The sequence below is a fragment of the Hydra vulgaris genome, chromosome 12 (assembly GCF_038396675.1).
Source record: "Hydra vulgaris chromosome 12, alternate assembly HydraT2T_AEP".
In the NCBI taxonomy this organism is placed as follows: domain Eukaryota; kingdom Metazoa; phylum Cnidaria; class Hydrozoa; order Anthoathecata; family Hydridae; genus Hydra; species Hydra vulgaris.
Window position 1 is genome coordinate 6,132,724 of NC_088931.1, and position 21,902 is coordinate 6,154,625.

At 27.6% G+C, this 21,902-nt stretch overlaps 1 protein-coding gene across 4 annotated transcripts in view; it reads left to right on the plus strand.

The window, feature by feature from the left end:
- LOC101241167 (dedicator of cytokinesis protein 3) overlaps window positions 1–20,208 on the plus strand; it is a 179,575-nt gene extending 159,367 nt beyond the window's left edge. For 3 of the 4 annotated variants that reach the window (XM_065811340.1, XM_065811339.1, XM_065811342.1), the window contains 9 exons: window positions 5,331–5,417; window positions 6,333–6,509; window positions 6,666–6,749; window positions 14,090–14,221; window positions 14,481–14,518; window positions 14,747–14,846; window positions 18,877–18,962; window positions 19,070–19,229; window positions 19,320–20,208. In XM_065811340.1, coding sequence (XP_065667412.1) covers window positions 5,331–5,417; window positions 6,333–6,509; window positions 6,666–6,749; window positions 14,090–14,221; window positions 14,481–14,518; window positions 14,747–14,846; window positions 18,877–18,962; window positions 19,070–19,229; window positions 19,320–19,904 — 1,449 coding nt within the window. In that variant the 3' untranslated portion in view covers window positions 19,905–20,208. The remainder of the gene's footprint in view (window positions 1–5,330; window positions 5,418–6,332; window positions 6,510–6,665; window positions 6,750–14,089; window positions 14,222–14,480; window positions 14,519–14,746; window positions 14,847–18,876; window positions 18,963–19,069; window positions 19,230–19,319) is intronic. The other variant, XM_065811341.1, reaches the window with a different exon arrangement.
- The last annotated feature ends 1,694 nt before the right edge of the window (window positions 20,209–21,902 follow it).

The following is a 21,902-nucleotide window of genomic DNA, read 5'->3' on the forward strand; positions in this document are numbered from 1 at the left end:
TTTTTGAAACTTTCTACATAAACCTACTTTACCCCACTTACTAATGTAAATTAAGGTAATGTAGTTCTATTTAAAATATGAGCTTATTAAATGCTGCTTATGAGAAGCCTAGATCCTGATTCTGTAACATCTTTTATGCACATTAAGTAATTGTAAATACAGGGTGATTTAATCAAAAGTATAAACTTTAAATTAACATAATTAATTTTTTGATTGCAAATACATTACATGCGATAGTACATTTTAAAGCTCATTAAAAAAGAAATTTAATGTTAATAATTTCAAAAAAATTAAAATAACAGCATAGCCATGAGATACGATATTCAAAAACGCATATTTTTAACAAAAAAATTGGTCGAGTTAAAGAGCGTAAGTCTGATTCAGAGAGCTTATAGAAGTAAATTTAAGAACAGACCATGTCCAACGGCAACAGCTATCACAAAATTATCTAAAAAATTTGATACAACCGCAACAATACTTGATTTGCCACCAAAACTGAGGAATGAGCGAGACATTCGAATTAATGCCAGAAATAAGCTGAAAGTACTCTTCTTCGAAGATCCTACATTGTCGATCAGAAAAGCCTCAGTTGATGTTGAAATTTCATACAGCCTTTGCCGTGATATTCTTCTCAAAGATTTACAACTCAAACCGTATAAATACCAGAGTGCTCATCAACTATTGCCACTTGATTATGAAAAAAGAGTCAATTTTGCTCAATGGTGGCTGGACTTGGAAAAGGATGTTCACAAATGGTTGATCACTACAGATGAAGCCTATTTTTACTTTACTGAGTCGATCAACAAGCAAAACAACAGAATGTGGCTGAATGAGAGACTTGGATTGGATAGAGAAACCGTTGCATGATGCGAAAGTTTTGGTTTGGTGTGCCATTTCCTGCCGAAAAATCTACAGACCCTACTTTTTCGAAGGAATGGTAAATCAGCACAATTACCTGGATATGCTTAAAATTTTTTTCTGGCCTAAGCACTATAGAGTTGAGAGTCACAAAAAATACTACTTTCAACAAGATGGGGCTACTCCGCATACTGCTAATATGGTTCAAGAGTGGTTACAAAGTAAATTTGGGAAGAAATTCATTACCAAGCAACAATGGCCTCCACGATCACCAGACCTCAATCCATGTGATTATTTCCTATGGGGTTATTTTAAGTCTAAAGTTTATAAGCCATTACCGAAGACTTTGGATGATTTAAAAGAGAACATCACGAGAGAAATCCAAAAAATAAACACTTCGGCTTTGGAATCAACGTTTTTGAATTTTACAAAAAGATGTCATTTATTAATTGAAAAAAATGGAGGTTATATTGATAAAAAATAAAAAATAAATTCTTATCACTCAATTTCTTTTTAATTTATCTTTAAAATGGTGTATCTGACTTAATAATCCGATTTGATCTACAATTTTTATTCAATTTTAAAGTTTATACTTTTGATTAAATCACCCTGTATAATAAGAGTTTTAATTAAAAAAGCACTTTTCAAGATATTTTTTATAAAAAAATAACCAGCACAAAAATGAAAACACAAAAATAAAAGTAAAAAATAAAGCAGAATTTATATTTTGCTAATATTATTTATAAACAGAGTATAATTGTTTGTAGCTTTTATGAAGTAAATTATCAAGTTAAATCACGCACCATAGATTAAGATATTTATATTAAGTATTGTTTTTTGAACTCAGTCAATAAATGGCATAAAGTACTCTACAGACCTAAAATATATATATATATATATATATTTTAACACACTTTTGAATCATTCAAGTCATCTAACAATAAAGCTTTTTATAAATCTTCTAACAAATAAATTTCAAATGACAAAAAATATTTAAATGTTTAAATGTAAAAAGGATAACAAAATGGAAAAAAGTTTTTCACTTTTGGGGCACCATAAAGTAGATGTCTGTCCCCTTGCTGTTGCTGCCCCAAAAGGAAATCCTTTCAGTTCATTTTCTATCCATTTTGAATGTAAATAGCTTTATCTCTAGGCAACAACAAATTGTAGTAGATATATTTCATTTGCAGATACAACAAGTACTACAGATAAATGGTTTTACAAGAAAAGCCAGTTTTTATGCATCTTTGCATTGTTGTATATAATACTTGGTACAATGTTTTGATTATTAATATATCCAATATAAAAAATTTATCACCAACATCGTTTGTTAAAGTTTCAGCTCTCAACATTTCAGGTTAACAAAAAAGGTTATCAACATGATAAGAGAAATTATTCAATCTCTCTCAAGAATTCTATTTTTATAGGAGTTTTCTTTACCAATGTACAAAATTGGAATACCAGATCAAATGTCAAGAGAATCTAGCAGAAGAATCTTTTACTATTATTCGCCTTCATGATTGCATCAAGCTTACTTTTTTAATTCTTTGTATTGATTTTTCTTTTGGTACAAAAGATTCTTTAGAAGCATGATAAATAAAATTTTTCTCACCTATTAACATTATAGCTGTTGTAGACATAAAGGCATCCTCTTATAAAAACTTGCTTCCTTAAAACTAACTCTTCCATAATTTCATATTTAAGTAAGAAATAGCATTATGGGAACCATAATGTCCCATAAATCATTTAACTTAAAAAAAAAATTACTGTAATAAAAAAAATTCATCCAAAGTTTGGTTTGAATTTTAAGTAATGACAAACTTTACTCTGGTTTGTGTTGTTGCAGCTATTGTGATTTATTTTGAATTAATGGAAGGAAAGTCTTGTATTATTAAAATATAAAATAACTACTGTTTTTTTAATACCTTAATTTAGTACTTTTTTGGGCACACAAGTATTCAACACTAGATTATAGGAGCAACACAACTTAATTTCTCATAGAATAAATAAAGATTTAATTTGTTTGAAATTTTTTTTATTTGAATTAGTCTACATGATCAAATAATTTATAAAAAAAATTTTTTTATAAATTATTTGATCATTTTTTTAAATAATTTAAATTATTGGAGGAAAAAGGGGTAGAGTGGGGATTTAAACTGAAAGAAAAAATAAAGTGTTAAAGAGTAAGAAACAGAAGACTTAAAAATTTGACAGGAGCCTAGCATCAGACATTACCTTTTGGCATTGATTTCTTGCAACAATAGAAAGATGTTCTCAAGAGAGTTGTTCTTGTCAAAAAGACGAAAATGGTTGATTAAAAATGAAGGTGAAAATCATAGGGTAGAATAATGAATTATTCCAGAATTCAGAATTATTTTGTTAAAAAGTTCTTTTACACTATTACAGTTTTTTTCTCTACAGAGTGTGCAAGAGGCAAAAATGGAAATTTAAAAACGTAAATCTCTGATTAAATCCACTAGCTCACTCTGATTTTAAAAGTGAAAAGAATGAAAACATTAAACAACTTCAACCTATAACAATTTCAGCATTGACATAAGTAAGAGTAGCATTCAAAGTTATTGTGATAGTTCTTTGCGCTCACCATACTCTTGGAACAGCAAAAGGCATTGACCTTAGCCATTCTGCCAGATTAATTTCATAGGCTCTACATATCACATATGTAGAACCTATGAAATTAATCTGGGGAGCGACCCATGTCTTACCTTGATCACCCATGTGCATTATAAAATATTTTCCATATACTATCCACATGAGTGCACTTTTCACAAACTTATGTAATACCTGGTTTTTCTTTATATAATTAATTAAAATACAAAGTATAATTTCAACATCCTCTAGTAGCCATTGTGAGAAGAACAATACTTTAGATATTTAGAAGAACAATACTGAACAATACTTTAGATATTGAGGAGAACAATACTGAACAATACTTTAGATATTGAGGAGAACAATACTTTAGATATTTAGAAGAACAATACTGAACAATACTTTAGATATTTAGAAGAACAATACTGAACAATACTTTAGATATTGAGGAGAACAATACTGAACAATACTTTAGATATTGAGGAGAACAATACTGAACAATACTTTAGATATTGAGGAGAACAATACTTTAGATATTGAGGAGAACAATACTTTAGATATTGAGGAGAACAATACTTTAGATATTGAGGAGAACAATACTTTAGATATTGAGGAGAACAATACTTTAGATATTTAGGAGAACAATACTTTAGATATTGAGGAGAACAATACTTTAGATATTTAGGAGAACAATACTTTAGATATTTAGGAGAAAATTAGATATTTAGTAGCAGATAATATAATAACTTCAAAGATATAACATAACTTGTTTCCTGTGATGTGACACACATTCTAGAAAATATTTTAATTTATAGTCACATTGCAGAAACATAGTGAAATGTAAGATAATTATCTGTCTTGTAACCTACTACTTTTCTTGTCTGTACTTAAACTGTGAAAGAAGCACACAAACAACTTTCCATAAACTTTGAAACAGTTAATGATACAAAAAGGATTATTAAATTTTTGGAGCTAATTAATTAATATACAATAAAGAATTTACAGTGGGCAAAAATTTTGTAAAAATTTGTTACAATTTGTTATCAGACAATTTTGATAAGTTATTTCAAATTATAGTTTGACATAATAGAAATTTTTTCTAAAGATTAGAAAAACAATGTTGTAAAAGCGAACTCAATAGTTTTTTTGTTAATATATCTTGATATTTTTTATAGATTTAAATCACTTTATTTTCTTTAGTAAATTGTTGTCCCAACAAATTTTAAAGGAAAATCTTTCTGTTATGAGCAAGTCACTTGTTATGTCCTGTCACATGTTGTGTTTTAGTTACTTTGTTAGGTGGTTTTCAAATAATTTTTATTTGGACCTATATAAAGATATATTTGTTTATAAATACACTAAAATAACTTGTTGAAGATAATACAAAGTTTGGAACTTAATGAAATTATCTTGATATACCTACTAATACAATGATATTATTTTTTGATAACATATTTTTGAATGACCAGATATAAAAACAGGGTAGAATGGTGGTAGTAGTGGATAATTATTAAAAAATTAACAAAATTAAATAAAACTAGGATTAAAAAAAAAAAATTAGGGATTTAAGACAATTCAAATGAAAGTAGGTATATTTGTTTTGATGCTTGTTGACATATAAATAAAAACAACAATGCAAAATTATAGTTATAACTATAGCTTAGTCATAAATATATTACAATATTTATATCATATAAATATATTAAAATTTATATTATACAAAATTATATTTATTAAAATTGTTAAACAACTTTTTTACTAGGATTTTAAAAAATATTAACATCACCCAATGGTAAATGTACTTGCTAAATGATTACTACAGCAACAGTATCAAACCTCTAACGACCAAATTAATTGTTATTTAGACACTGTGGTTAGAAAGAACAATCCACTGGACAAGTCGAAAATTTCCAAGCATATTAAAATGGAGTACTATTGAATCAGTCAGAAAGGTATTCTTTGTTGTAATCACGAAAATAATTACTATCTTATACATCTGATCTGCAATCTGCAGGTTGTTATAAATCTTAAGCAAGTTATTCTGAATTCGATCTGCACCATATCTCTTCATGTTTAATTTGTTTTTGTGGGAAATTTGTTTTTCAATGTTTTTGTTTTGAAGTTATATGATTGAATAAGAGTTGTAACATTAACTTTAAAAAAAAAAAACTTTTAGACAGTTTTTGACAGTGGCTTCTTTGACCTTAAAGAGATAAATACAATAAAGAAAAATAATAGAGAATAAAATATTTTGTATTGGTTTTATCATGTACAATTTTTTTTTTTTTTTTCCTTCTTCAATGTTAAGTTTTGTTGCAATGTAGTTTTTACATTATCTTTATTGTTTTAGTATTTTTTACATATTTACTTCCTTAAAACCCAGAAATCCCACTAGAGTTGAGGAAGGTATTTTATTTTTATAGTTAAGAAAAGTACTCTGTTTTAGTGAGTTTTTATTTTGTTACACCTCTTTCATAAACTTATAACTCCAAAATAGAAACCTTGTCAAAGAAAACTGCTGGGTAGAAAAACAAGTTGAATGTTGTAATTCCAAGAATGTGTTGGGTTCTTGTCTGTGAAATCAGTACTCTACCTCCACTCTTGCATATAATTTTAATAAACAAAATACTCTTTGAAGTTGTATTTAGAAGATTTCTTAAAGTATGTTTAAGTTAGTGATGTGCTGTTATAGTAATTAGTTAATATGGCACAACAAGCTTTTCATTGTCTTAACTAACAATACTTCATTAGGTTATAAGCAGAAGCTTATATAGACTCTCATGAGCTAAACCATATATTTATAATTATTCATTTGTCAGATAAAAGTTAAAAGATTTAATGAGAAACAAATTTTTTTATTTTTGTAGGTTGAACTTACTCCTCTAGAAAATGCTATTGAATCTATCATATCTAAAAATAAGGAGCTTATTGAAATAATTGATGAATGTCAATCAGATAGTTCTTTAAATTTGAATCGCTTAAGTATGGTTCTAAATGGTGTAATTGATGCAAATGTTAATGGAGGGATTGCTAACTACCAGAATGTAAGTTTTTTTCAATCACCCTATAATATTTATTATTAAATTGTAATAATCAATTTTTACGTATATATATTATTATTATTAGTTTTATTATTATTATTATTTTTATTGTTATTATTATTATTGTTGTAATTATCTATTAATGCTTATTTTTTACAGGCATTTCTGAGCAGTCAATATTTGTTTTTTCACCCAGAACATGAATATACTGTGCAACAATTAAAAAATCATCTTTATGATCAGGTATCTTATGATCAGATTTTTTTCACATTTCTAAAATAAAAGTAATTTAATATCAAAGTTCAAAAAGAAATTTTTCTGTGTAAAAATTTGTAAGAAAAATTTTTTTTTATTGGTATATTAAATGTAATCAAAGTGTATTTAAAAAAAAATTTTTATTAACAAATCGCTAATTTATTTTTATTTTAATTTGATATTTATGCTGCAGTAAACAATAGTTGAATACATCAGAAAATACTGTTACAAATTTTTTATACCTTTGTGGATGAAGCTTTAACATTTGAATGAAATATATAACTCAATGGTTAAGTAAAAGGACACCTTGTTAAAAAAGTAAAAGGACACTTTGTTAAAAAAGTAAAAGGACACCTTGTTAAAAAAGTAAAAGGACACCTTGTTAAAAAGTAAATGGACACATTGTTAAAAAGTAAAAGGACACCTTGTTAAAAAGTAAATGGACACATTGTTAAAAAGTAAAAGGACACCTTGTTAAAAAAGTAAAAGGACACATTGGTTAAAAGTAAAAAGACACCCTGTTAAAAAAGTAAAAGGACACCTTATTAAAAAAAGTAAAAGGACACCTTAATAAAAAAGTAAAAGGATACTTTGTTAAAAAAGTAAAAGGACACCTTGTTGAAAAGTAAATGGACACATTGTTAAAAAGTAAAAGGACACCTTGTTAAAAAAGTAAAAAGACACATTGGTTAAAAGTAAAAGGACACCCTGTTAAAAAAAGTAAAAGAACATCTTATTAAAAAAAAGTAAAAGGACACCTTGTTAAAAAAAGTAAAAGAATACCTTATTAAAAAAAGTAAAAGGGCACCTTGTTAAAAAAAGTAAAAGGACACCTTGTTAAAAAAGCAACCATTGATAACACTTAAAAAATCAGTGATAAATTATTCTTGTTATGATGTTGAGTTAATAAGAGATTTTGAAGATTGGGTTGAGTTGTCACTTCTGCACCACTTTTTGGTGCAATAATACTCTATGTTTTTTGAATACTGCTTCTATATAAATGTTTTTGACAAAGCCAACTTTGCATTTGAAATTTTGGTTTGGGTACCATTCGATATTTTGATTTGTTGAAGCTTAAAACTTTATGGCACTTTTTACACTTTAGTGTTCACTGCTGTTGTTATTGTAGGAGTTATTGCTTGATTTACTTATTGATCAACATTGAAACTTATGTTGTTTCCTAGTTTGCTTTGCTGTTTTGTTGTATAATTTTTTATAGTTTGCTTTACTGCTATTTTGCTCTCAGTACCTTTTAATCTCTTGAGTATTTTAAGTGTATTCAGATCAATGTTTTTAAGTGTATTTAGTGACCTCAAAGTCATAATAAGTGACTTTGAGGTCATTATAAATTAAATAATTTTATTTAAGACCAATAATTCCATAAAAATTGTTTTGAAATAAATGAGGCAAAGTTTTAAACATTTAACTATTTTCCATTAAAACAAGATCTTTGTTGATAAATGATTTAAAGTGTTAAAAAAAACTATTAAAAATTTAAATTTAAATTTGTTAACTAACTTAAGTGCGAAATGACATCATATTTTTCATCTATTTAGAAAATAATAGAAACATTTGAAAATCATTTTGTTCTCAACTTTCTCACCAAAAAAAAAAAGAGTAAAGACAAGCTTTTCTTATTTTTAATTTAAGTGAAAAAGTATTTTGAAAAACTAGCAATTGCTCTTGAGCAATCTTTAAAAAAAGAATTGGATAAAGGTACTGATTATATTTTTAAATTTATCTAAAGTTCTTAACATTTTTGGACAAAAAAATTGGCTAGAAGTTTTATAATAGCTTGAATTAAGTACTTAGTTTATTTTTAATAAACTAAGCATTTGATCAATTACTTTTATTACGTTTTTTATCAAAACTATCAAATACTTTTAATACGTTTATTAAAAACCATAAACAATGTTTTAATGAAACAGTAAACTTATCATAATGCAAAAATTAATGAAAAAACAAAACAATAAATTTGCCACTGCAACAATAATAAAAGTTAAAATTTATTTTGTTTGTTTAAATACAAGGTAAGTTAAGCAGCATAAATAAAAAAAAAGTTTTACTAAATAAATAATAATAACTAAAGGTCTGATAATTTAAAAATCAACCACTAGAAAATTATACTAAAGTTATTTGCGCATTGTATGAAACATTAAAGTCGATTTTTGTTTAGATGGAAACTTTGAGGAATTATTTAAAAATTTAAATGTTTTAAATTAGAAATTAATTGATAATAAAAATACACGGTTAGCACAGATCCTGATAATGCCTATCTGACCCAAGAACGCCACTTATATGGAAAGATAGCATACACATCAAGGTACACTGTGATGCAAATTTTGAAATCTTTTAATTTTGTCCGCAGAAAAAAATTTAATTTGAATGTTCGAATTGAGTAAAATTTTGACTTCATAGTGCGTCAAAAAAAACACTTGTAGAATATGAACCACTCTATATAAATTGATAAAAATGGGTGCAAATGTAGCCTATAGCCACACCAAACTCTTGACAACATTTCAGTCTAATTTGTTGACTGGTTTAGGATTTATGGCAGTTTTAGTTTAAATTGTGTCAGTTTTTTGCTACTTATACCTCAAAGCGTTACCAATTACTTTGATATTCGATCGCTATTTTTAAAATAATGGTTACATGAATGTTCTACTATGTAATACCAACAATTTTTATTATAAATATTTTATCAGTACATGTACCATTTTCATTTTATAGACCAAAATATTGATTTGCTACTTAAAGCGTGGTTTGAATCCGTCAACATGGCTTTCAAAGTGTGTGTTTGTGGGGGGGGGGGGCAACTCTATTTCTAAATAAAAAACAACATTTCTAAAAAAAAAAGCCTACCTTTCTCAAACAAAAGGTCCTCAAAAAAAAGAAGTGGGTAGGCTATGGCCCCCTGGCCATGAATGCATAGCGTGAACATATCAATATTTTCTAAGGTATAAACTACATCCAAAATGCTAAAACCTGGTCAAATGACTACCAGTTGGTATAACAAACAAAAAATCAGATCTCTTAAATTTTTTTGTATTGACACTTGAAACCATCTTAAATACATTTACTTTCAAAATTAAGTGAAATAACTATTTAAACCCTATTTTTTATAGTGTATTACCATAAAATAGTATCTGATTACATTTTAAGACTTGTTAGTTGATTTTCTCCACAAAATATTTATTAATAAATAGCTCAATGTACTCTTTTTATACAAATACTCTATAATACTATTTTTAAAGATGGTGAAAATGTTCATTATAAGCTGTATGCTATGAATTTCAGCTGCCCAATCTCTAGTAACTCAAATTATTTTAGCAGTTCTTTAAAGATGCTTACTTTTTAGATCAATTATGCAGCGCAACAATCTTTCTTTGTTCTCTGGATGATTATTGTTTCGCTTATACCTCAACCAATGTTGATAAAAATCTTGACGAGAAGTTTCGACAGTTTGTTCACTATAGGGCCCCAAGGGGGATCCTTTGTGACTGATGAAATCCTTGATGTGGTAGAAGACAGCGTGAATTTTAGGTGTTACACTTGCACCAGTTATCATTAGGTAACACCTTTTGAAATTTTCAATTTTTTCAGCAAAATCCGGCTGAAGGATGTATTCCCAAAGCAAACCTTCACAACTAAATTGAAGCTTTTGAATGCTTCAATTATGTACAAAATGTTGGGAACCATGTTTGTACCAGCAAGTTATATGATCTCAGTTATTTGTGGAGGGCGGTGGCCACTTAACAGTTTCTATCCAAGCAGTTTTAAGGATTTTGAAAAGATGGTTGACAACTCCTAAGAGGACATGCAATTCCATCGGTGGGATGATTTTCAAAATCAGAACATTGACAGCCCCGCAGATGATTGGCTTTCGAATGACATTGCCGAACAGCTTTACATTAGCAACAACCCCGCCAGATTGCTGAAAAGACTCAAGGCTTGAATTAATTAAGCTCAGTGTTCGCAAGTTTCCAGATTTGGCAAGACACTTGGATTTGACACAAGTTTTTCTGGCAAATCTTCTGATACCCCAACAAGAATTTGTCTCTTGACTCCAGTGTCTTTACCAGTCCTTTGATGGGGAGATTGTTGTCACAGTGAGCTGGTTTCATCTCACAACGCAGTATTGACAATGCTTAGGCAAAACTTGAGAAAACCTTTACCACTATCAATTCCAAGTTTAACAAAATAGCCACTCGAAATTTTGCAGGACTGAATAACATGATTCACAAGATTTGATAAATCATTGCAGTGAGCAGCAACCCGAACTGTAACAGAATCTCCTTTTCCGTCTGTGATTTTTAATTCACCGCAGGTGAAGAAATCGCTCAAATGTTTACCTGCTCTTAGAAAATTCATGTAGAAATTTGGTTCCACCATCTTGCCGCTTGATGTTTGGTTTACAATTTTAACATGTTTCTTTAATCTGTTATTTGATAGGCCTGTATTTAATTGTACATTTACAAGGGCTATAGTAGTCAATTTTGGAGCGCTTGATGGTGGCTGAGCATTACTTTGATCTAAAACCAAAAACATACATATTTTATAGTTACCATAAACTTTGTTTAGTAAGGTTGTGTAAAACTTTCAAATTATTAGTTTTTAAAGAAATTAGACACTTTTAAAGAAATTAGAAACTTGTCAATAATATACTTCCTGAAATCTATCTAGTGTCATTTCAAGACTTTATTTCAATATATATGTAAAAATTATTTAAGTATAAATATTTACCGGGGGTAACTGTAAGTGGAGGCCTGCAAGATACGTTAGCAAGTAGAATGGTTCCTTCCGGAGATAATACTTTATTTGAAATAACTAGAGATGCGATTTGTTCGGCTGCTTTGGCATCTTTTGCTGCTAAAGATTGAAGGTTTTCCCTGAACATTATTTGAGAGCATTGGTGGAGCAAACCTTTTCCTAAAGGGCTGAGGCATGTGCTGCAACACACATTTGGTTTTTTTCTCAGGTCTCACTTGTATTGACTTAAAATCAAACAAAGAAGGAGTTCAACTTCTTTCCCCTCTTGTTTCCTGCGCAAAGTAGTTTTACACGATTCACAAAATCGTTTTGGTACCCGAGTATCACTGATATTGATCTTTGTCTTGTGCAGTTGGCATATTCGATCTGCTTGGAAAGTAGTAAACTGTCTTTCTCTTCTGAAACATTTTTTCAGACAGAGCAAGCACACAAACTTTCCATTTTCATCATGAATCTTTGCTTGATTTGGCATTGTAGCAATTCACTAAATCTGACTTCACCAAATCAAACTCTGCCTTTTAAAATTTATATTTGATAACAATCCACTTAACATAGTAGCACATATTATTAATTAAAAACTATTAAAATCAAGGAAATATTTACTTGATTTAATTGAGGAAATATTAAATTACTAGGAAATAATTTTTAAATAGTTCTTTCTTGGTAAGGAAATTATATTAATGATAATTGTCACACTTATTAAATTAATAATACTTGTCACACCTAATGTCAATTTAGATTTTTTTTGCATATTAGCAGTAATTTATACCTTAGGAAATATTGATATATTCAAACTATGCATTCATAGGCAGGGGGCCATGGCCTACCCACTTCTTTTTTTTGAGGACCTTTTGTTTGAGAAAGGTAGGCTTTTTTTTTAGAAATGTTGTTTTTTATTTAGAAATTTTGTTGCCCTCCCCCCCCCCCCCCCCACAAACACACACTTTGAAAGCCATGTTGACGGATTCAAACCACGCTTTAAGTAGCAAATCAATATTTTGGTCTATAAAATGAAAATGGTACATGTACTGATAAAATATTTATAATAAAAATTGTTGGTATTACATAATAGAACACTCATGTAACCATTATTTTAAAAATAGCAATCGAATATCAAAGTAATTGGTAACGCTTTGAGGTATAAGTAGAAAAAAACTGACACAATTTAAACTAAAACTGCCATAAATCCTAAACCAGTCAACAAATTAGACTGAAATGTTGTCAAGAGTTTGGTGTGGCTATAGGCTACATTTGCACCCATTTTTATCAATTTATATAGAGTGGTTCATATTCTACAAGTGTTTACTCAATTCGAACATTCAAATTAAATTTTTTTCTGCGGACAAAATTAAAAGATTTCAAAATTTGCATCACAGTGTACCTTGATGTGTGTGCTATCTTTCTGTATAAGTGGCGTTCTTGGGTCAGCTAGGTAGGCATTATCAGGATCCGTGCTTACCGTGAATAATGATAATTAAAAATAATTGAAATAAGTTATTAGAGTTTTTTTGTTTTGTTTTAAAATAACTATAAATAGTTTAAACTAGTTTTTATATGTTTTTAAACTCCTCTGTCTTTAATTTTATATACATATCTGCGATAAAGAGTTACGAGCATTTAATTTAAGGTTATATTTGAATTATAGTAAGATATTGAATAAGGTTTAAATAAGATATAAAAGTATTTTTTAACTTATTTTTATTTAAAATATTTTATCACCGCTAAATTCCTTAAGACTGCTGTGATTTCCGGTTGTTTTTCGAATATTACATTGTACTGTATCCTTTATTTTTCTAGTTTTATCTGATGATTTATCAAATGAATTAAAGTTTAAATCATAATTTTTAATAATAAGAAAAAATGATAATAGTAATAAAATGTTTTTGTAATAAAATTTTATATCATAATTTCAAGATCAATATAAATATTTTTTATTGAATAGAAAATATTGAGTTTAGAAACTATTGAGTTAAAAAACAGTTTATGGTTTTTTAAAAGTTAAAAATTTAAAGACTAGAAGCATTTTCAAGTAAAGAAATTTGCGATCACTTAATTCGAGCCTTGGTTTTAAATATATTTAAAAAAGAGAAATGACAGAATGACTTAATTGATTGGTTTATAAATTCATAACAGATGCGCAATAAAAATCTATGAAAAGTTACAAGGTTAAAAAGTAGTGCTCAAGTTTTCTTGTTTTTACAAGATTTTTTTGCATTTTAGCACTTATTTTTTTCTATCTTATAAAAAATATAGGTAATATAGACAATAAAAATAGAAATATAGACACTAAAAATAGAAAACAATTTTTTACAAATTTAATACTCTTTCTTTATATTGCGCTTTGTAAAAAAGTTTTTATTTTAAGATAGTTATATAAAAATAAGAATTTAGAGTATTTGAAGAATTTTTAAATAGTAATATTTAAACATGACTGAAAATGAAAAAATATTTAATGTTCAAGTTGTTTTTAAATTTATAGTAATTTTTATACTAATTGTTTTTTTTATTGTTTAAATATATTTGTTTTTTGCATATATTATAGTTATATATACTTTCAGACAAAAATTGTTCAGCAAGGGTTAGAAATACACGAAAGTTTTGTTAGTGAATCCCTAAAACCTTTTCATGACAAAATGTTTATGATGTTCACAGCAATGAAAGCAAGTCTTGAAACTGGCGAATCAATGGAGGTTTTTCTAATTTTTATTTATATTATTAAACTTTTAAAGGTGTTTTAATATTTTCACAAAAATGTCAAAATAATTTTCAAAATAAATATAATAAACTATTTTGACTTTTTTGATATTCTAAAATATTTATGAAACTGTTTGTTTATTTATGAAACTGTTAAAGTTGTTTAAATAATTTTTAGAAAAATGTCAAAATTTTAAAGTAAATTTAGAAAAAAGTCAAAACAATTTTGTATTAAATTTTTAAATATTTCTTTAGAAAATTTTAAGTCGCCCTAACACTCTTCATATAAGCAGGTAATTATTAGTAAATTAAGCAGATATTTAATAATTAGTCAAATAAGCATAAATTAATTAATTCAATTATTATTCATAATTGTTTATTTATTTTTTATTTTTAATAATGGCTGCACATATATACTTTACATGTACACTTTGCTTACACATGTACACTTTGCTTACACATGTACACTTTGCTTACACATGTATTCTTTGCTTACACAATTTGCAAAAATTTTTATTTAGTAGTTTTAATTCTGATCGCAATAGTCAAAAAGTATCTCCTTTGAGTAATCGCTCACCTTTGAAATCTTCTTCACTTATGATCGATTTCAAAAAAAAACAGGTAATAAGAATGTTTATTTTTTAATTGTTCAAGTGTTTATTTTTAATTTTTCAAATCTTTTTTTTATTTTGTCCTATAAAAAGAATAATACTAAAATATTTATAAAATTGTCCAAATGATTTCATATCATTTAAATCATTGTTAAATACTATCATGGTCAGTGCTCTAACTATCATGCTTTGTTCCACCAACCAAAACACTTTTATTTGTAATTTTTCATTCAACATGGTTGCATTTTTTTACTAAAACAGTTTTTTCTCACAAAACTCTTATTAATAAATTCTCCCTTAAGCAATTCTCTAATAGAATTGAAAGTTTTTTAAATCCTACTGTCAACTGGCTTGTTTGTCTACTGTCCTATTAAAAATGTATATTTTGGAAATATTATTTGTAAAAATCAAAAGTTTTTTTAAGTCAAAATTTTATTCTAGTTAAGTTATTATCATGAAAAATACAAAAAATTTAAATGTTATCTTAAAAATTATCTTAAAACTTGAGTTTTAGTTGAGACAATAATATAAACTAATTTTTTTAAACGCCAAGTTTAAAATAAAAACATTGTTTGGATATCAAAAACAACCAAACTGAACAAACAAACATTCTAGGTCATCTTTGTTTAAACAATAAAAAAAAAAGCACTGGAATAAACAAATATTCTAGATCATCTTTGTTTGAACAAAAAAAAAAAAACAGCAAGCAAACTGAATTAACAAACATTCTAGGTCAATTTTGTTTGAACAACAAGAACGAGCAAACTAACAAAAAAGTATTCTAGGTCAATTTAATTTGCGTTAGGACATTCCAACCAAACCTTATAAAAAATGAGCTAAACACCCAAACTTTTTAAAAATGAACAAAACACCCAACTCCTATAAAAATGAACAAAACACCCAACCCCTATAAAAATGAAAACATTCAACCCCTATAAAAATGAAAACATCCAACCCCTTTGAAAATGAAAATATCCAACCCCTTTAAAAATGAAAACATCTAACCCCTATAAAAATGAACTAAACACCCAAACTTTTTAAAAATGAACAATAGCACTATCAATAGAATGATAATGATTTTTTTCAGTGTACCAGAAAATGGCAAAAATAAACATATTAAAAAAAATTTTTTATATATGCTAAAAAAATAAAACGAAATTTATAATGTATATAATTTATAGTTCCACAAACAAAGAAATTAATTAGAATAAATTTTGTTTCTAGGAAGATTTACAAGTTCGTGTAAAATATGCTTTTTTGAAATTAAAAAATACTCATAAAAATCAATTTCTCAATAGTAACATACTTGTTTTATTTTAGAAAGCATAAAAAAATTATTTATTTTTTTTAAGGCTTTTTTTTGTAAATTTAAATATGACAGTGAAAATATGACTAATTATAATAGTTACTATAAAAATCCAATTCCAATAGATTTAAGTTGCATTACAAAATTTGGTTAGAAAAAGAACTACAAACAAGCAATGAATATTTTAAAAAAGATAATTGGTGCGTATTTCATACCAGACCAGCAGGTGCCAATTCCATACCATTCATATTTCCTGTTTTTAAAACAATAAAGAAAAGAAGAGAAGAAAAAACCATCATTGCTGTTAAAAGAGATAACTAAAAAAAAAAATAGATTTAGTGTTGCTAAGTGATACATTAACTTCTGTGCTTTAGAAATTTTAAGTTTATCTTCTTTATTTAAAAAAAAAAAATTTCAAATTTCTACATGAAATTTTCTTAATTGCTTGTATTTATTTTACTATTCAAATTTATATTCTACAGGCGATGATATTTTCTTGGTTACTTTTTATTTTATAAATTTACGTTTTTACACCTTATACATTTGTTTTGTGAAACGCTGAAATTAGAAAAAGATGGTAAGTTTATTAATTATATAGCCTCAGTTGATTTACAATTTTGGTCTTATTGACCATACCGCATACAGATTGTTTACACATACTTAGATATTGAATAACAAACAATACTGCTATTCGAATTTGTAATCAACTGATTCTTATATTTACTTACATTTATGTTTTAATTAAAAATTGTAGTTCTAAAGATTCAAAAAAAGTTACAGGGTGAGAAGTGCAATAAAAATATACTGTAGTAACAAACGATTTGATAATATAAATTATCAAATCGTTTGTTGTTGATATATATATATATTTATATATATATAAAAATATATATAAATATATATATATATATATATATATATATATCTATATATATATATATATACAGGGTGGTCCATAATTAGTGTCCCATCTTAAAGACTCAATTCCTTCAAAACTAGGAATGGAAAACACATAAAACTTTTTGATAAACAATTTATTAACAATATCAAATAAAATTTAAAGATTTTTTTCGAAATGTCGACCATCGGCTTTCACACAAGCTTCAAGACGCTTTGGAAAGTCATCTACGGTGGCACGCAAGTAGGCGGGTGAAAGCGAATCCCATGCTTTTTGAAGCGCTTTCTTCAGAGAATCAATCGTTTTATGCGGTTTTTTGCACGCTTCAGCTTCCAGAACACCCCACACTGAGTAATCCATTGGATTGCAGTCGGGACTACTTGGAGGCCACTCATTGTGCTTGATGAAATCGGGGGTGTTTCGGCCGAGCCAATCTTGCACAATTTTGGCTTTGTGGGCTGGAGCACTATCCTGCATGAATGTCCAACAATGTCTACGAAGCTCCTTTTGACTCCATGGAAGTATTTCTTTGATCAAAACGTCATTCAGATAGTTTTGGGCTTTTACTTTAACGCCTTGTTGAACAAAAATCAATGGTGTCTTCTTGGTGGCACTGATAACCGCGAACACCATTACTGAAAAAGGATGTGCTGCCTTTTGTATTGTGATATTAGGCTTTGAGGAAGCGTAGACACGATCATTCTGCACATTGTGATGTTGTTGAACTGTAAAAATCTTCTCGTCTGTGAAAACGATGTTGAGATGAGCGTTGTTGGCGAAACGGGCGAGGAGATCCTTGCAGCGATCCTTGCGCTTCTGCTTTGATGCCTGAGACAAAAGCTGTGCAGGATTTTTCTTGTAAGCTGTCAAATTTAGATAATCCTTGGTAATTCTTCCAAGAGAACTTCGAGAAATTTGGAGCTGTTTGGCCATTTGTCGCATACTGCGTTCTGGGTTGCGGCGCACCCGTTCACGAACTTGCTTGATTTTTGCATCAGTCACCACGGAGCGCTTTCTTCCTTTGCGTGGACGATCTGACATTGTTCTCAATGCTTTGAAGCGTTGAATTGTTCTATAAACAAGCTTTCGCGGCACTTTGAGTCTAGTCTGGATGTCGCGTGCTGAAACTCCTTTCTCATGAAAATCAATAATACTTTGCCGATATGGTGATGGTCTTGTCATTGCTAAAAAAACAAGTAAAGTGAGTGAAGGCAGCAGTAAATAGATCAAAATATATAATAATATCAAAAACCAAAGCAAAATTAATAGTTTTCCATCCCTAGTTTTCAAGGAATTGCTTTTTTAAGATGGGACACTAATTATGGGCCACCCTGTATACACATATATATATACATATATATGTGTGTGTGTATATGTGTATATATATTTATATATATATATATATATATATATATATATATATATATATATATATATATATATATATATGTATATATATATTTATGTATATATGTGTGTATGTATATATATATGTATATATATATATACATATATATACACATATATATATATATATATATATATATATATATATATATATATATATATATATATATATATATATATATATATATATATATATATATAGATGTATGTATGTATATATATATATATATATATATATATATATATATATATATATATATATATATATATATATATTGTACATATTATTGAAGCGCTTTATTTTGTATATAAAGTTTTTATATAAATGATAATAAAGAAACTCATTTGTTTATTCTCATTTAAACTCATTTATAAATGATAATAAAGAAACTAATAAATTGTTAATACGTTGTTGTTTTTTTTATTAAGTTTAAAAAGTCGACATCTCTTCAAACAATGTTCCGACGTGAGAGTTCTGCTGTGGATAATAATACTGAGCATTTGCCAATGGAAAAGTTAGTTTTGAGTTAAAAATCCAAAATTCTTTTATTTAGCTTTTGTTAATTTTTAGTTGTTTTTTTGTTAATTTTACAAAATGAAAATTTTTATTTTATTTTTCTAGTATCTCAAAGAAGTTAAGTCTAGGGTTCCTTCAACCACCACTGCCGCCGAGAAAAAATACAGCAGTATTTCCTGGTGTAGAGGATTTTTTAACTGAGATTCCGAATAATATTCCGTTACCCGCTCTTAAGAGGCTAGGATTAAGAGACGTAGAATCAGTGGTGAGTTTTTTATTGTTAATTGGTTATGTAGCATATAAAATGTCTGTCAAATAAAAATTATATTAATTGTTCAATTATTTTTGATTTTAGTCTGCTCCTAACCTAAATCACATTGAAGAAGAAGTAGGTCCGTCATTACCCCCTAAACGTTATTCTATATTAAGGGAAAATTCGTCAGATGGAAGTGTTTCAAGCAACACATGCATCCAACATAGTACATCAAGCAACTCGCTAAACCAGCAATTATCCGGTTTTGAGATCAATAGTGAACCGATAGGTAAAATTCTTGTACCTCAAGTCGATAATAATAATACTAACGATTTAATTCCTCGAAAAACTCGATCACTAACTGCATCCGTGAGCGAAAATTTGAATGGCGATGAAGATGTTTTTGTAAATAATGTTTCTTTAGGCTCTCTGTATGAAGAAATAAAATCTGAACTTTTTGTTAAAAATAGACATCGACATTTTTCATCTCAGTCAGATAAAGCCTATAATGAAGTTTCTAAGGCTTTTACAAGTGACGATTTAGCTTGTACTGCCACTAGTGATAAACCAGTTTTACCCTTTAGAGTTCAAAATTCCACAACCATTTCTAATGATATCTTAAATACACCTCCGTTACCTGCGAAATTATCAAAAACGCGAAACGGAGATGGTTTAACTTTTTTATAATTAAATCAAAAAGTTTCTTTTTAATGTTTCTTGTTTTTAATTTTTTTACTTTTTTATGTAATATTTTCTTGTTTTTGTTGTCTTTCTTCGTAAATATTTAGCTTTTTTACTAATTTATTTTTGGTTACAAAGATTTGATAGAATTTATTTTTGATATGAATTTTTATATTATTTTTTAAGTATTTTTTTAAAATTAGCTACATAAGCTTCATTTATTTTTGCATGTTTTTTTTTTTTTTTATGAAGTATTTTAATATTTTTTTACAGTTGTACATATTGATTGTAGATAATTTAAATATTTCTACTCGTTGTTTTTACTCGAATGTTTCTACTCGCTGTTATTTTTCGGTTTATATTCATTGTTTTTTTTTCGGTTTCTACGGTTGTTCTTGTTCGATACAGTTTCAAAAGTGGAAGGATATTAATACGTTTATGTTATCAAAATTATTATTAAACATGTTTACGACAATTTTTTATACTTGTTGTATAGGTCTACTATATTGATTGTCTGACAGTAAGTTTTGAAATTTGTTGATCAAAGACTCAAAGGTTTTGTTAATAACAGAAAGAAGACTGATTGGACGATAGTTAAAGGAGTTAGAATTTTTTCCGGAGCTTTTAAAAATTGGAACAACATGCTATTTCCAGCCGGCAGGAAAACGTGATATATATACATATGTGTCTAATTTTCCTAAGTGAACAAAGGAAAAATACTCCATTGACTGCAAATCAGTATGTTGCAATTGTTTAAGGAAGCGGTTGGCAAGCTGTCAAAGATTTGGTAATTGCAGATTTTGGGAAAAAAGTTTATCAAGTCATTCATTGAGAGAAGGTCAATGTAATTTAGTCAAAAGTAGCATATCTAATCCAGCTTTGAACTCAAAGGAGGTTTAGGATATATTAGTTATTGATATTATAATATTTAATTGGAAATCGCTATTTTTCTTTGTTTTGTAAAAATATAATACATAACTATTAGTTTGTTCATATTTTTGTTTTCAGACTTTTGAGCTGAGCAATTTCCAAGGGAAAATTATGCTATGTTCAGAAAAGCAAATACTACAAAGTGCAACGATGAATGCAAACTTGCAAAACGAAGCATTGATAACATTAATAATAATAACAATTGATATAATTAATAACAATAACTGACTTGCTGGTTTAATCAATGTTCTGTTGTTCTTTTTTATTATTTTTTTTTTTGTAAATTTTACTCCTTGGTTTTTATTAAATTAGGAACTAAAAGATAATGCCCAAGAATTACCAATATAATATACACATCTGTTTTAAATCATTTAGGAATACGCTAAAGTATATTTCTATTAAATATCCTTTAACAACTGTAAAGGACAATCCAATAAAATTTCAAACAGAATTAAATAGGATTACTCTATATATAAGACTATAAGATATTTTTCTTATAGTCACTGAATGAACAACAAAAAAGAAATCCTACCCTAAAAAATTCCTTAAGATTGTATCCTATAAAAAATATATTGTTATCCTATAAAAAATTATGTTTCAATTTGTTATAGAAATGTCCTATATCCTTTTTATAGGATTAAGGTTAGCGAGAACATTTATTTGTTTCCATTATTCGTATCTTATGTGGTTTGACATAATTTGCTAACGGAGCTGAAAAGGTTTTGAAAAGCTGAAAAGGTTTTGCAGAAACTTCGAATGAATATTTCATATTCATTTGAGACCACCAAAGATGGAAGCAATGTGTACTACTCTGGTTATTCTCCCAGACAATGAGTTTGAGAATAGTCTTGCCAATGCTACTGCAATTACAGAAGAGCTTGAAATTCTTTTTGCATTCTCCACAAAGCAACAACCTTGAACTAAACAACTGTTTGAATATGAAATGTCTGAAGATAAATTGCTGATGCAAAATGATGATTTTCGATGTTGGCAGACTTCAACATCAAATTCAGCTAAAACTAATTTTTAGCAAACGAAAACTTACTCAAATGATGATATCACAATTTTTAGCAA